Genomic DNA, 17,169 nt, shown 5'->3' on the forward strand with positions numbered 1-17,169 from the left:
TATATACATAAAAATACATATATATAAACAGAAAAAATTTAGAGGCAGGCTTTGCTGGAATCCATTTTCAGGATATAAATGTATTTTAAAAAATACCTTCTTACCAATGTTATTAAAACCATAAGATTCTCTTGCTTTGGCTGCAGTGTATTCTGTGGTGGTCCACTTTCCATACCGGTTGGGATCTAACTCTATCAGGTCAAATGGAGGTTCCCCCTCAAGGATCCAGTCACTGATGTACTTTCCTATGCCACCAGCATGTATAATGCCATACCTTAAAAACAGGAAAAAGTCCCACAGTGCCAAGTCTTTTTTAGTTTGTTTTTAAAAATCAGTACTAGTAGTACTAGTACTACTAATATACTCCCTAAAGTATTCTAAATTTTTCCCTCTGGGTCTTTTTTTCATTTGTTCTATTCTGTCTTGTTTTCCAAGATTACATGCTTTATTGACAGATATTTCTACTGCCCCACTGTCAGCAGCAAAGCTCCATTGCTAACGTTCAGCATTTGCAGTGCTTGAGACTACAGCAAGCTCTTTCTTTCAAGTTCAGAATTTAACAATCTTTTCCAGTGACATTAGAAGTCTTCAACAATTATACTAAAGAAAGTTCTCAAACTTCTGATATGTATTAAATACACTTTCTAGTCATAGAATACCTCTTCTTTTTCAATCAGATTTGATTAAACTGGACTCAGATTTGAAAACCAGACTGAGACATTCTAGCAGCTACAGTGAATATTTACATTACAGTGACAACAGCAACATCAGCAAGTCAGGAGACAGCACTACCGAGACAGCTTTAAAGTATCAGGGAATGTAGATAAAACTAGAAGGCTTGTTTGCATTGGTGCCAGAGTTGAAAGCTGCTTTTTCTCATGCGATTTACCTTCTCTGTTCTCCACAACTAGAAAGACAACTGGTTCCAGAAAGCTTATGGTAACAACACATAGAAATTTTCTGCTACTAGTCTGTAGCAAAAGCCTGTCCTGTTTCTACATAATAAGCGTGTGAAGGATCAGACTGCAGAGGAGATCTCTTGTTAGAAACCTGCATTAAATGAACCACACCAGACAGCAAGGGTAGATGCACAAAAGTTATGAAGTGATACATGTAAGGTTTCCTTACATAAATATTTTGTACATAATTTTAACTTTCAAAATGCTTGACATCTTGACATCCATAGGGAAAAAGCTGTGTGTGAAATGTGCTCCTGCGAGGTACCTGAAGTAGACGACCACAGACATGGGTCTTCGCTGTGCTGCAATATGTGTCTGTCACTACTCAGTCTACATATGACCAAACAGTACTACATAATGCTGAATTACAGGCACCTCAGATTTGACACCAAAACATTTAATAACAAATAACTGTTAGTACTGAATGATTTAAAACTTTTTTCTTTTAATACCTCTGTGAATTAGTTTGCCATGTCTTTAAAAAAACGTGTCAAAATAGCCTCCTGGCTAGAGAAGATATGAATATAAATTTAGTTGTTTGTGAAATGCTCCAATAAGCACAACAGAAAAATCTTAGAAGAAATAGTCTGTCCAAAACCAAGTTTAAATTAACATGCAGCAGACACTCATACTGAATAGTGAAGCTAAAACAAAACTGAATTGCTGTTCATTAACTTTGCATTCTGAATTCTATACCCTCAATTAAATAGGCAAGGATCTTGAGGGAAAAAAAGGATGTAATAATCTAATTCTAATGCATATGCATAAGAAGAATGAATTCAGATTACACAGACAACTTAGTTCTGTCACTTCCTAACTGTAGAATGTCTGACTTAATATTATTCATGAAATTACTTTGATATAGTGCGGTTTTATCTGCAATTTATTTACTTCTTTAAATAAAACAGAAATATCAAACAGCTGAATACGTGAACTAATTCTGCCAAATACACTCCTTTAGGCTGTTCAGCATAAATATTCAGATTCTCAGCACAAGCTTGTATCACCACAGTTGATGCAGTAAGGAAGAGAGCTTGTAAACTGCCACTCTGAAAAGTACTACAGAAGACCTAGCCATTGCTGGGGTTACTTTAATTAGGCAACTCTTAGCTATTCATGGGTGTAAGTTCTGTGACGATGGCTAAATTGCCTTCAAGAACAGCTTCAGAAGAACTTTTACACTGCCTGCACCATTCACTGCAGCGAAAAGCACAGGGGAACACAGCACAGGGACTACTGCATGACTGTGGATAGGAACCAACAAAATACAATTAAGTTTTTTAGCTTCAGCTGAAGACCGCTGAGCTGATGGCAGGGTAACCCCAGGGGCAAACCAGCCCTGTGATGTGGGCTTGCTGCAGGTACAGCACTGCATGTGGCCAGACTGGTCTCTGAACTCTGTGGAGCTTTGCAGCACTGATTCTGTGCAGTCAGTCTATTTTGGTGCTCCTAGCTGGGCCTACATTATCAGAGATTTAAAATTATGCAGGGTGTGGGGATGAGATGTTACAAGTAGCTGTAAAGAGCGGTACAGTTTAGGAATCTTGGTCTTTGTACAAGGATTTAAAGAAAATTTCCTTAATGAACACAGACTGCCCTTCTCTGTTCTTTCCCATCCCTGACAGATTATCTTCCCTGTTGTCCTTGCCCTATTCTTGTGTTTTACTTGTTTACGAGTCCTTGCTGCTCATCAATTTTCTACTTATTCCACTCCTTTTTCCTAGGAAATTTGAGTCCTTGCACACCATGGTCCCTTTCTAGTGTTTTTGTCCAAGGTTTAGCCATTTTTCTATCCCATTTCTGAAGGAAAACTCCTGTTCAGTCTCTGGCAGTGGAATACTACTGTAGATAGAATCCAGGAATCTTGGTGAAAGATGTAGTGAGTGTCTATTAAGTGTTCCTGAGCTGTAACATTTATAAAGGCTTGTGAATGGGTTTCATGGATAGACCTTGGGAAGAACGGAAGAAAGGCTTATCTTTAGGAGAACGGTCACTTCTGACAAAGGTGAAGTTCATTCTCACAAAATGGGGAAATTAGAGCTTTTCAAAATAAAGACTTCACCCCAAAAACCTTAACTGGAATGACTACACTTCTCTGACTTAAACTTCTCTGAATAAAATTCTAGACTACTCTTCCTGAGATTGTCAAAGCTGTGAGTAACTGAAAACAGTCTTAAATGGGAAGTGTTGAGCAACCTAAATAATAAACAGTGCTGCAAGCTCTGCTAACTATACTTGTTAACTTCTTTGCACATTAAAATGCCTAGTAAGCTGCCAATTTTAGATAATAAAAATCCTCTAAAGTGACAGCACTAAGTACTCTGTCACAATGTCCCTGCTAGTTGACTATGAGATAAGGATTTGCTAATACACACAAAAAATTACAACACTAGTAGAAACACTGCAGTGACCCACAAGCATAGAACAGAGTCAAAAGTCCCTGAAAAACAGACAAAGTAATCCAATGACAGCAGCATAATTGCGACCTGTGTCTAAACTTTTAGAGATTAATCAAATTCCTGAAATCAGTTGTTTAAAGAAACTTAAACATACAACATTGGCCTTCAGTTATTCCTATATGGAACTTTGATTCTGCTTCCATTGGCACCAATGAAGGCAAACAGACTCTAAAGTCTGGCAGCACAGTCATGAACTTAAACAGTCTTTTTGGTGAACAAGTACCAGCCAAAACACTTTTGTAACTATACGTTCTGCAAATGTTGCTAGAAGATAACAATATTGTTTTTTTTTTTAAATCCAAGCAGCAAAGGTGAATACCTTTCACAATGAATCATTGCAAAACTACCAAACCTCTTTATTTTGAGGGCCTTGGAAAGCATGTTAGTAGTACTGCCTTATCTTATGATCTGAGGGTTTGTTTGGTTTGGACTGAAGGAAAACTGGAAAAAACTGAGCTGGATTTTGAACATCGAGTTAGGCAATTGGAAAAACAATGTAAACAGAATGTGTTCAGTAACATGTCCCTGGAATTGTATTCAGTTAATTCTATCCATCTTGAATCAATGGTCAGACTAGTCAATTAGACAGAAGTTAGTAAGTTTCACCACTGACTTCAGTGAGGCAAGAGTATGTAAGATGTAAGTCACATTCAAAGAAAATATCATAATGGGCAGGAGAGAATAAAAGACACCAGTAAAACATCCATTCCTGTTGTCATACTGCCTTGATTTGCTTTCCTCCAACATCCATCAACATCATTTCTCAGCTCAACCTTCAACAGTCAGAATGATTGTATCCCTAGAGTGGTCAGTCTCACAGTGTGCTGGCAGCATCTCCTGCTTAGTATGCTTTCTACTCCACCCGAAAGTTAATACTTCATATCAGAAATCCTCCCTGTACCAATCATCCTTGCCACAACTTCAGTGACACCAGTCTCCTCATACACCAAACAATTGTTGAACACAACGTAATTCAAAACAATACACAAAATGAGCTGGAAAGTATATTGTAAAACACATCACTTTTATGACTTTAACTTGCTTCACAGACAGTACCAAGTAACTACCCATTTCTTGCTGCTTCATGAAGTGCCACAGATATTGGCCTCCAGAGCAAAAGAAGGAAGCAAACTGATAAAATAGTGAGACTTATGAAGAAGAAGTAACAGAGATCTTGTACTATATAGGTAGTGGTAATTGAGACATTGAGACGATTTTCAATTACATTCACATAAAATATGTGCTAAACAGCCCCCAAGCCCACAAAAATTTGCAAAACTTGAGCTGACTGCCATTTTAACAATACGACAGACAAAAATTGTCATGAATAATTTACTCACCCAAAACCAATAGCTACCCAGTAATTTCTGACACCCTGATGTGGTCCCACCATAGGAAGAATGTCTGGAGAATAGGTGATAGGACCTGCAACTGTGTTTACGATGTCTGCATTTTTCAGAACTGGCACCATTTCCATAGCAGCCTCAATATGCTCCATTATTCTGTCTAAATCAGACTCAAAAAGTTCTTTTCCAAAACCTGCACAAATATTTGACTCTTGTTATATACTTAATTACAGCGAAAATACTTACATTTTAAATACAGTTACGCAATCTACATATATAAAAGTTAAATGGAATTCATCAGTGAATATGTTCAAGCCTTTGCCATCCTACAGAAGAAAAATGGTGTGCATAAATCCCTATTTACCTGCAGGATCAAGTTTATTATCACTGCGGTTACACTGTCCTTTATACATATTTGTTTAACCCTAAGGTCATGCAAATTCAACAACAAACTAGAAAGGAAGCAGAGAAACAGAGAAACTTCCCCCTATGTTAGTAAGAGCCACTTATTTTTCTCAAGATGCCAACAATTTGGGGAGGGGGAGAAAATATTGCCTGTGTCAGATTATGATTTCTATGGTGTTTAGTGAATTCCTGGATGTATTACAGCCACCAGTCTGGGCTCTAAGCACTATTGAACTCTGTAGAGGGACTTGACACTACTGGCGACAGTAAGTTCAGGAAACTGTGACAGTGCAATCCAAAGCCCAACAATGCTGATTGCTCTTCCTTAGGAAACATGTTTTTTTAAAACACTATTGACTTAATGTAACTTTCTGTCTAGAACTGAATGGAAAGCTGAAGCCTAGGTATAACATAATAATTTTTTTTTAATAAGCAGCCGTATTATATGGTTGGGATTTTTTTGGTACAAAAATTCTCTACAAATCCACAGCTGACTTGCACTTATAGCTGAGCACAGTGTTTTGTCTAAGACATCCCTTTGCTGTACCTGTGTTCCTATTTGACAACCACATTATCTCTGTGGGAACAGCAAAAATCCAAAGTCCTTGTCACTATTCTGGAGAGAACCGTAGCCTAGAAAAACCCCTATTCAGTTGCAAAGGCTACATAACACAGATTTGGTGACTGCATCTAATCACAACACACACAGACCTGTTCAGAGAGCAGGGTAAAAGTATGTTGTAGACGTATTTTTCATGCCTATTTGAAAAAGGCTTTTTTTATGATACTCTTACCATTCTTTGAAAAATATTTTCTGCATTACAACCACACATTGCAAATACTTTATGTTTTCCATCACACAAGGCAGCATGACAGGCTGGCATTTATACACATCAAAATGTGTGCTAGTGCTTATCAAGTTTAAACATTTAATGTTCTTAACTACCTGGTGGAACTCCATTTGTTACCCATGAGTCCTGTAGCTTCATCTTCTCCTCACTTTCATATGGACCAAATAAAAGACCATCCCTTTCTTGCCTTAGATAATATGATCCTTCTAAGTCACGAATCACAGGCAATTCTGTTTTTAGGGCTTTCACTTCAGGGACTGTTGATGTCACAACATACTGATGATGAACGGGTATGAGAGGGTGCTGCAGGCCAATCATCTTGCCTATTTCACGGGCCCAGAAGCCTGGAGAAGACAAAAACCAAAATAGAAATATTTGAAGAGTAATTTCAATTAATGGAAAATAACCGTAAAACATCTGCAGAAAGCACTGCGCTTTATGGAATGTGTCAAAATTTTTTTTTTCATATTTTCAATTTTCAAATTGTTTTTCATATTATCCAGCACAGTTTTGCCTCCATAGTTCCATGTCCTTGTTCCTAATTATACTAGCATGTATTATTCTAGTATACAGATATTAAAAAACAGAATTGGAAAAATAGAAATTAGGCTTCTAAACATTCAGAAGAGAGTTTAAGTAACAGTCACACAAGTTCCATGGTTTATTTAAGTAAAGTAGGTCGGCAATGCAGTCCTAGCAAAGTCAAAGATACTTAAAAATCAGAATAAATTAGCTCACACCATAGGTGTTAACCTAGCCTCTTACTATCAACCAATAAGCTAGTATGTTTTCCCAAGACAGTAGTCAAGTCCTAACACTCCAACAAAGTAAGGCTGTACTTTCAGCCAGCTAACCTTAAGAATTTAAGTTCCTCTCCTCTTTCATATGCATCATGTGACTCACATTAATTATGTCTTTCACATAGCAGTCAATTCATTGTGATGTTTGTATTGGTGAGTAGTCAGCATGCTCTCTCATACTCGTCTAGAAAAATGTTCTGATACAGACTGTGACCAGAAAAAGCAAGCAACAATCTCCCTGCCCCTGAAGCATATTCAGGCTCTTCATGTATATAAAGATGACCTAATTCTCCTTTCTTAAGGTCCCTCCAGACTAGCTGTTTCCAGCTTGTAAGACACATTTACTCAGTGAGGTAGCTGTGTCAAAGTCAAGAAGTGAAAGCCACTTAACTGCTAAACTTACTAGTTCAGGCTCTGTATCATGGCTCACATGCACTATGAAGTTGGAAAATACAGACCCAGGAATCAGACACATATAACTGACTGGGATGGCAGCTGCTCTCAGAAGCTTGTAATATTGCTCAGCCCAGCTCTCCTGACTGTTTGGATCAAGGAGTGGAGGTCTTAGAAGGAGAAATGAAGGTGGAAAATCCAATGAAGCAGGAGTTCCAGGGAAGTCTAGGAATGAGAGCTGGGGGAAAGCAAACTGGAAGAGGAAGAAGAGGTAGCAGGGCCTTTCAAATAAAAGGCTATATGCTATATATAGCACCCAGCAAAAGAAGGCAGGTCAGCCTGGTTCCTGTGTAACCAGCTGACTCCAAACTGTTTATGAAAAACTACCTCCACCAAGATTTGATACCTAACGTATCTGCCCCTTCTCCTGGACTTACACTTATGACACCCAGCTTGACACACAACTTTTCTCCCTTTTTGCTGCTTACTTGTCTTACCCAGATGCTCCTACCTCTCTCTTCAATTCCATACTCTCCAAGATCTGGTCAAAATTGTGTCCTCAGGGCGCTGAGAGCTCTCACAGTCACTAGTGGTCCTGGGCAGCCTCACCTGGGACTCCCACCCACACCCCTGCCCGTGGGCCCAGGAGCCCCATTTCAGGTCTGCTCAGGGCCTTCAGGACCTGTCTGAGATGGACTGATGGTAGGTGTGCCTGTTTATGGCTCTGTTACAGCCCTGCCTGTGCCTGGCCATGGACTTCATTGATCCAGACCCTGATACGTGGACTACTTGCCAGCTTGACCTCAGCCCAGTCTCATCTCTACAGACCTGCCTGGTGATCTCTGGGCAGGATCTCACCCACGTTACTGTCAGCAGACCTGTTCCTGATCCGCAGATTGACTTCCAGCCTTGGCCTCAGCCTGGCTTCATCCCTATGGATCTACCAGTGCCTCATCCCCAGCAGCTCGTCTGGAGATCTGGACTGTGGGCTGACCCCTGCTGCTGGCCCCAGGCCTGCCCTGCTCCCTCTCCTGTGCTCTACAGGACGGAGCCCTTGCTGGCTCGTTCCCTGCCCTGCAGCCTGGTTACCACGCCTGGCTCCCTGTCCTGTGGGAGCAACTGCACGTGCTGCTTGCTGACATTTACCTGGGGTACATCTTCTTATCTCTGGCATGGCCTGAAGCCACAGCAATTAGGAAAGCTGAGCTGGGCTGTGCTGGCCCTGTGCCATTTCCCCAGACCAGGAGGGCTGTCAGTGTCCTCTTCAGTATCACAAACCAGCCCCAGTGTCTAACACCCACAGTGTTTAAAAATGGAAGGTTTACGAGGAAAATATTTTCTGTGGTGACTCTCTTGACAATTGCTGAGAGCTAGTAAAGGAAAGGAGCAGGAAATCCAGGACCATGACAGAGAGATCTGTTCAGTTAAAAGCGCCTGCCCAGTAAATACTAAAACCCAGTATCTGTTGTTCTGCCTTTATCGTAAGTAAGGCTTTTGCTTCCTAATGGCATCCTCACCACTTGGAGGAGGAGATTCATGGACAGAACACTTGTTAAGTCAGTTAAATTGGTTCACGGAAGATCCTTTAAGGCTAGTGAAACCTGTTTTATGCTCCCTTATATGAAAAACAACAAAAAATTCTAATAAATATTATTTTCTAGTACATCTGCAAGGTTTTTGTCCATTACACATGACAAATACAAATGTGGATTCGAATGGAGGCTAAAAATAATTAGGGAACTTCTTTTGATTTGGGTATTTCCATGTCACCTACAAAGAGAACTATTTTAAGGTAACTTCAGCTAATGATCCACAGAGGAGAAAGAAAGGTGACGTAGCAGAAAATTCCATCTCAATTATAATGCAATGTTTTCTTGCCAAAATTACTTGGACTTAAAGAGATATTTGGAAAAAAAAAATGTTCTAGGAATATGCTTCTAGTAAATTCACAATTTTGCTTATTCATTAAAAAAAATTCAGTGGGAAAATACAGAGAGCAAGCATATTCAAGCTCCTTAAAGGAAATAAAAATGGTACACTTAATTTTAGATCTTTGAAACTTAATTTTGTTTCTTTCAAAATAATAGTACATTTCTTAGCCATTAAGTTTACATTACAAACTCAGCTGATTTTAAATTGCTTTTGAATTAAAGGCAAATAGTTTAGGTTTGCTCAAAATCAAATCTTAAATATTGCACTTCTAAAAATATCAAACTTATAAGTATTTATTTAATTGCTTAGAATAACAACAGCTGACATTTACTAAACAAAAAATATTACAGTTCCTTTGTTTAAAGTTTTTGAACCCTGTGCAAAAGCCATTACAAACACAAAAATGGCAAAAGGAATAACATGTTCTCTGAAACAAAATTCTAATTAGAAGCAGATGTCAAGTCCTATCACACATAGCAGAGATAAACGAAGGCATAAATTATACCTCTAGGACATTTGTGAAGATTAAATTGTAGAGACTGCAAACATCTGATGCTGAAGTATTTAGTGGTGGTAGTCCTTAGCGTATCTGCTGAACTATGTAATTTGACTATATCTTTAAAAAAGAAAATCTGCCATCACTACATATATATAAATGGTGTAAACACAATGTGTACATGTCTGCAAATATTTGCTTATATACTTACTCATACTGTATAAACTAAATTCACTATTTTTGCAGACTTTAATCAAACATTCCATTATAAATAGGCTGCAAATCACTACAGCAGGCTCAGTACCAGATAATTAATTCATGACAGGGATTATTTATTAGGCATCTGCTTTCTTCCAAAATGGAAATCTCACATAAGGAACAGCTAAAAATTGGTTGAAACTAGTTTGTTCCAGTTCCACAGCAGATGTCAGCTGTGGGATGAGCGGAGAAAGAATGTAGAGAGTATTCTGATACATTTTTCTCTGCTCATATTGCAACATGAGCCTAAAATATGAGCTCTGAATTATACCAGTCATGATCTGTAGCGGAATAAGGCAAGGCTGAAAAGAATGAATGTTAGCTGAGAGAGCATTTATAAGAGATATGTGCTATACAGTATTGATTTCACATCCTTAGCCAGAATGTTAAGCAATATGTGCTTCAAATATTCATTCTGGCCGAACAGTTAACTACACAAGAGAAGTAAGTAAATATACTGTTGGTTTAATAATTTAGTAATAAAAAAAGACTTATGAAAATCTCACAGGTGTGCATTCTAATTTTTGCAAATAAACTTTGAAAAGCATTTACTAGAAAATTCTGCCTAATGTCAACTTGATACACAAGCCAAAGAGAGATAACTATGCTACAAAAGTATAAGGAAATTACTACATCTGTGATACTTCATCCATATGATGTAGAGCCAATAGTGAGAAATAATGAGTGCCTAGAAATCTGTGGCCTAAATAAGAAGTCCAATTGCCAAAAGAGCTGCCTTTCTATTCTGTAATCTTGGATCACTCCCAGACCAATATAACCATACTGTGTAACAAATGACATAAGGATCCCATTAGTAAGAGAGCTTGTGATTTTGTAACTGAATGCTGACCTGAATTCATGCCTGAAAGCTATGAACGGACAGTCCAAAAGCTATCACATATTGATGCCTCTCATCTTCTAAGTGCTTGACTTTGCAGTCTAAGTGAAATTCTTTTAATTTGGTTTCCCTGTTTGTGTGGTTGGTTGCTTTCTGTAGAGCATCCTGAACTCTTCTAGTCCTCTTTCTCCCCAAATGTCATGTTCTAAGCATGCTTAGAACCTCAAGATGAACTTCTTCAGATCCCTACTTTTTTCGCTAGGCTTATAGCAATAGTGGGTGATCACCTATGTATAGGAGGCATATGATGAGAAAGTACATTTTTCAATGGGTTTCCCAGTTAGTCTTTACTGAAAGCCTGTCCACATCCCAGACACTGAACGAAAGATCACCCAGTAAAGCTCATCCTCTCAGAGTTCAGCCCTTTTATCCCATCCCCTCCAAATTTTTCTCTGTCCCAATCTTCTCTCTTTCCCATCTCTGCTTGTCCCATACCTGGTCTTCTTTCCTGTTGTCTCAAACTCACCTCGTCTTTCTTACTCAGGTCCTTACGTCCTTCTTCAGCTATTTTGTCTCTGTATGCAAGTCAGTGTCCCCCGTTCATCAAATCCTGCCTCATATTCCTTCTTTTCCTTCGAATCTACTCCCATCTACATCTCCCTTGCTTCTCTGCCAGTCTTTCATGCTCAGACCACTCAGGCAGCCTCAGTTTGGTTCCAGTCTCAGTTTCACACACAACCATTCCTCAAGTATCCTTCCTAATCCTTTTGTCCAAAAAGAAGAGAAAGTCCTCTTGAGCCATTGCAGCTTCCTACTGAAGCCTCATTATTCACTGAGATGGGATGTATGAAAGACTCATGCCCTAAAAATGCAGCTATTATTCAGTCTGAGACAGACAGAGTCTGCAAAAATTTAATCCAAACGGTAAATATTCTGCATGTTTTCAAACAATTGAAAACAGAAAGTCTTCTGCTAGGAAGCAGAAGGCACACTTCATGTAGGAGGTGCCAACACTTTCACCAATACTGTATTTTTCTATAACTTGTATAAATCAGCATAAAAATAAGTGAAGTTTAGATTGAATACAGGCTTTTAGATGTATCAACTTGTTTAGGAAAACAAACACAAATCCAAAGGACTCTTGCTCAAAAGCTCTTTGAAACAGAAACCTCAGTTTGACTTCTTTAACACAATGAGGAATAAAAATTTCATATGTAAATACAAGCTCCTTTGAGTTAGGAAATTTTTACTACATTAAAAAATGTATTGTTAAACTAAGTGCATGGTTAAAATACTACTCAAATGGCAACAAAAATCTTCTGTTTCAAGGATATGTGGATAGAGTTAAATCTTAGAGAAATACTGAAATAGGCAGGGTTATCTTACTTGCTGCAAATCCTCAGTCTCTTAGAAAACACAGTGAAAACATTTCTACTTCATTTGTACATCCCTTCCTAGGTAGCTTTAATAAGATTTTAGAGGACAATATGCATAGACAGTCGTCTCTCTTCTACTCAACTTACTGTAGCCCAGTAAAGATCTCTTCTGCCATGAAAATCTAACAAGATGGTCTGACTAGTAACCACTGGAGACAAACCAGAAAGAAATATTTTTCATGCCTAGTCAAAGACAACTAACATAAGAGCTAAATTTTCACAATACTGTAAATTAATATGTGCAAAGTACATTTTTCCACAAACCAAGAGAATGTTCAAAAGCGAGTATTACATATTCCTGTAATCCGCACAATTCAGTACAGATGCTCCATGTCAGCTAGTTTGTAAATATGAAGAGTATACAAATGCTTATGTGAAATCCTACCTGCAGTGTTCACAATTCTCTTTGCTCGTATTACTCCAAGTGGAGTTTCCACTTCCCATGTCCCATCTGATCGAGAGTTCAGATTAGTCACTTGGACGGGGTAGTTTAATTGTGCACCATATTTTCTGGCTCCTGCAGCCAAGGCCATAGTGAGAGAGTAGGGATCAATATGACCATCTCCAGGGTTATACAGGCCAGCTAAAACCTAAGTGGAGGTAAAATCCCGCAAAATGAGGGAAATTATAATGTATCAAAATTAACTATTTTTTAAAAAATGCTTTATTTCTTGAATGCAGTAAACTTTAAGGAGTCAAATCAAAACAGACTTTCAAAACATATAATAGTATCAGGGCTACAGCTATCCAACTTAACAGTAGTCTAAGGAGGTAAAAGTGCTCAATTCTCCCATGCAATCAAAGGTTGTAATGCTTTAATATTATAATTATATTATAATTAAGAGTATGCACACTGGCATACAGTATGCACTAAAATGCACGTGAACCTAATTTTAGTTTATAATGCATCTTTTTTCACTGAAAAACAAGTATTTCTCATACAATTTGTATAAAGGAAACAGACTCTACGTCTGCGTATCTAATAGACCACTATGTAACTGCAATGGATGTTATTTTTCATAAAATTAAGTTCTTTACCTTATCCATGTTCAATAAGGGAAATAGCTGTTGTACTTTCTCAGGAGTGATTAGGTACTGTTCTGTTGGGTTCCAACCAGCACGAGTCATTTGGTATTTGAATTCATCCACCCTAGTAGGGGTTGAAGCAATTCTGATGCTGCCAGGCTGATGAAACCCCACAGCCTAAAACAAAGAGCAAAAGTGAATCATTGAAAGAACCTTTACTTATCTCCATAAATGCATGTTCCTATACTGCAGGATGTCTACAGGAATCTTGCCACTAACGTCACTGAAAAGAGATTCAAATAAGTTAAGTGTCCTTTTAAGAACAGGACTTAGATGTAAACGAGAGAAAATAAAATTTTTTAAAAGGTAAAAAATTAATGACCTAGGTTAATACATGCTAGCTTCAAAAAAGTTGTAAAAAGCTTATATTGAATGTCATTATACTATTATTTTTATTGAGATTTGATTAATATTTGAATTTATTCACTCATACACTTTCAAAAATAGCATCAGATACAACTCAAAAAAAATAGTTTATATTAAAGTCTATCACCTGCATAATTTTCTCTTGAGATGCTGCAGAATAAATGTAACTGACAAAGCGTCTTTATTGACACAATGGACAACCAGATACCTTTTTTTTGTATTTTTAATAAAGTAGAAATTCTTGTATAGCTGGACACGGAATGCTCACTTTCTGGTATACACTACTTACTTCACCATTTCCATGTTATGTCACAGGACATTAATATGGCTGAATAAGTCTTTTAGTGGAATTCACAATGATAATCTGCTGTAGCATCTTATCTAAGCTGAGCAGCAGAAAGAAGGAAAAAACCCCATTTTATTTCAATTAATAAGTTTGTAGACTAGTACAAGTACTACTAGTTTGTAGACTAGTACAGTGAGGATCATGCCATTTCTGCCATAGTCTGAAACAAGCATCAGTTTAGTAAATGAAATCCATATGGCAGAATGATGCCAGATAAAAAAAGATGACTCCTGTGTTTCCCTGCATACCCATTCCTTAAGTCACTAAATAAAAACACACCTCTGAAAGGGATGGGAAGAATTGCAGCAATCTTCTCAAGTACAGATAGCATCATATCATATGAATTTTTAAGTGGACATGTTTAAAGCAGGAAATCCATTCATTCCAGATCCTTGATGCTATTCTAATTCCTATACCAAGCTAAAGTTGCACACTCTCAGTCAGCTGAGCGTTTGAGATGTTTTAAGAAAACCACTTTCTTAAACTGTAGAGGGATCTGGGAAACTATCTAAAACATTTTGTGCCTAAGCACCAGACTATAGCATAGATATGCAGGCAGGAGAATATATTTCAATAAAAAAGGAGCCTTACAACAGTCGTGAATACACACATACACAACTTGTCAACTCCAAACTTTTTTGTAAGAGTATTAGTAAGGTTAGTATTGATCTGAATTAATACCGAAAAGTTTAAGGAGATTACCTGACCAGTCTCTTCTTCCAGCTTTTCATAGAGTTTGATGCTGTAGGAGTGGATTTTCTTCAGATTTATTCCAGGATGAAAATAAGTAGTTAAACCAGCCTCAAATAAGAAATAGGAACAACAACACAAAGATATGATTAGAAATGAACTGTTTTCTTTCCCTCCTTTCACCTGTCATTCAAAATGGAACGGTCAAGATACCGTAAAGAAAAGCAACACATGGATGGAGCCAACTGCTACAAAAATAAAAATAAAATCCTTTCCTTACTTATGGCATTCTTGTTCTCTGCACACATGCTTTTCCACCTGTCTTTTCTCATCAAATTTGTCAACCCATGATACTGTTGCAGTTGTTCTCTCCTACAGTTTCCTTTCTGCCTTAAATTATTCAGTTGTCTGTTTCAAATCTTTTGTAAGAGACGCACAACTCCATTCCTGATCAACTAAAACAACTGAGTAACTCTAATTGTACTGTAGTAGGATATTTTCCTTCTTGCAGGTGGAGATGAGAGAGAAACTAAACCTTCACAAAACCAGGTCTTTACAAGAGTTATTATTTTCCTGGGGTGTGAACAAGAGGATGGTGTAAGTTAATATTCTTATACTCTCAACAGTTGTCTTATGTGGCAGTTGAAGAGAAATTCCTGCACTTCAGAAGTAGCTTAAGAAATTAACAGATGTATTTTGCACATCATTTTACCACGTTTGACTTTAAAAAGTTGTCAAGCCTTTTCGGGTTCACGCAAAGTTAAAATCAAGAAATTACTACAGCTTCTTCTATATTCAATGAAACTGTTCGCCTGCTTACAATGGAGACAGCTGCAACAATCTAAAGACATTCATGACTGCAGACACTTAGCACTTAAAAACCAGCAGAACTGAAGTGTTACTAAAGTTAAGCCTATGCCTTTGTATGTCCTGAATTGGACATCTCGCTAAAACCCTTCTTCCAAGTGAGACAACAGAAATGCAGAATTACCTTAGGTTTTCAAGATAAGTAATTGCACCAATTTAAACACTTCATATACATATAGAGCATATTTTGCTAACTAAAATAGGCTTATTGATAGACTAAGGTGGCTTCAGTTTAAGGGAACTAGACATAAGATTCCACCTTTGAGTTCACTGCCAACCTAGCAGCAGCAAATATAAAGGTGAAAAGCAACCTATTTAGTACAGTTTTGATAATGTCCTTCTAAGTTGCCTAGTACGCATATACATTAACTACTCTTGATTTTAACTTGCCAGCTCTGTTTTGTGCTACATATTTTAAAGCCTTAACTTTTAAAGCTAGTGGAAAAATGGTATACGTATCACTAACAAAAGCAAGATTTAATGGTCTTTAAAGACATATTTTTATTCAAACTAATTCAATTACGCTAAGAACCTAGTAAACATGACACCTCTATAATTAATGTCAATATGTATGAATTAGATCACAGATCCTCATTTTTTGAAACCATGGCCTCTTCTGACCAATCTTTCATGGTGCAGCTTCACGTTAAAGACCAGATCTTTTTCTTCTGAAGCCATTAGTTTCAGATTGCTCTTAGCAAATGGCTTCCACTCAGATATCATTTCCATCAAAAAGCATAAATCATACTCACTGCTGGAGGTGACAGGTAGTCAGTATCTTCAGAGCACTGCAATGCGATCCAACACTCCGCATTGTAGAGCAATGTCTGGCATTACTGATTGCATGTCTTTAAGCTAGCCACGGTGTTAAAAGTTTTTCCTACCTTTCTTTGTGAGGATTTTATCTTTCTGGTATCTTAAAGTTTATATACAATGTCATAGTGTATCACTTGACTGAAATGCCAAAATAAACCTATGGAAAAAAGTGCAAAATTAATCATTTACCTGTATTATATTTTTCTGCCTGTATTTTATGCATAGATTGGCTCTAGTTCACTAGGTGTATTTGGTATTGTTCATTACCTCAACAACACGAGTTTAAAAAGTGATCACACAAAACTGTGGGAGGGAAATAAATCTACTAAGGGTCATACTAAGCACAAAGCAGGTCTGTTGGATCAGAAAGTCCCTGTGCTAAATCAATAGTCTGGGAAAATATTGCTTGTCCTTTTCTTATTATATCAGATCATCATCATACTGGACACTGCTGGAGACTAGATATTTGACTAAATGTGTTTTTTATCTCATTTGATACATGTGCTTGTTGTGAACATGTTCATTTTAATTACCTCAGACTAAAACCCAGGGTTCTTTCACTGCAGAATCTGTAACTAAAACTTGTTTGTTTCTTAAAAAATAAGTCCTGAAGGGCTTTTTTCTGTGTATATAGAATAAAGAAATACATTTGGCATTGAAGTGTTTACATTTATTTAAACATGTAACCACCTATGAGAAATTGATTTACTTGTACCTGCAAATTTTGTGATCTCAAATTATTTTTACTGACTTCTTTTATTTATGTAAACATTTTCTGGTCCTCTGTTATTTTTCCAAATGTAGTAATATATTTTCCAGATGTAG

General features: G+C 37.4%; 1 protein-coding gene across 1 annotated transcript in view; it reads right to left on the reverse strand.

The window, feature by feature from the left end:
• Window positions 1–104: 104 nt before the first annotated feature.
• The window catches only part of LOC104467843 (dimethylglycine dehydrogenase, mitochondrial-like), a gene marked incomplete at both ends in the record, with an annotated part of 21,903 nt that continues 4,838 nt past the window's right edge, over window positions 105–17,169 (reverse strand). Inside the window, 6 exons of the mRNA XM_010081781.1 lie at window positions 105–274; window positions 4,759–4,957; window positions 6,116–6,364; window positions 12,559–12,763; window positions 13,212–13,376; window positions 14,674–14,772. Of these exons, the coding sequence (XP_010080083.1) occupies window positions 105–274; window positions 4,759–4,957; window positions 6,116–6,364; window positions 12,559–12,763; window positions 13,212–13,376; window positions 14,674–14,772 (1,087 nt within the window). The remainder of the gene's footprint in view (window positions 275–4,758; window positions 4,958–6,115; window positions 6,365–12,558; window positions 12,764–13,211; window positions 13,377–14,673; window positions 14,773–17,169) is intronic.

This window comes from Pterocles gutturalis, unplaced genomic scaffold (assembly GCF_000699245.1).
Source record: "Pterocles gutturalis isolate BGI_N339 unplaced genomic scaffold, ASM69924v1 scaffold50509, whole genome shotgun sequence".
In the NCBI taxonomy this organism is placed as follows: domain Eukaryota; kingdom Metazoa; phylum Chordata; class Aves; order Pterocliformes; family Pteroclidae; genus Pterocles; species Pterocles gutturalis.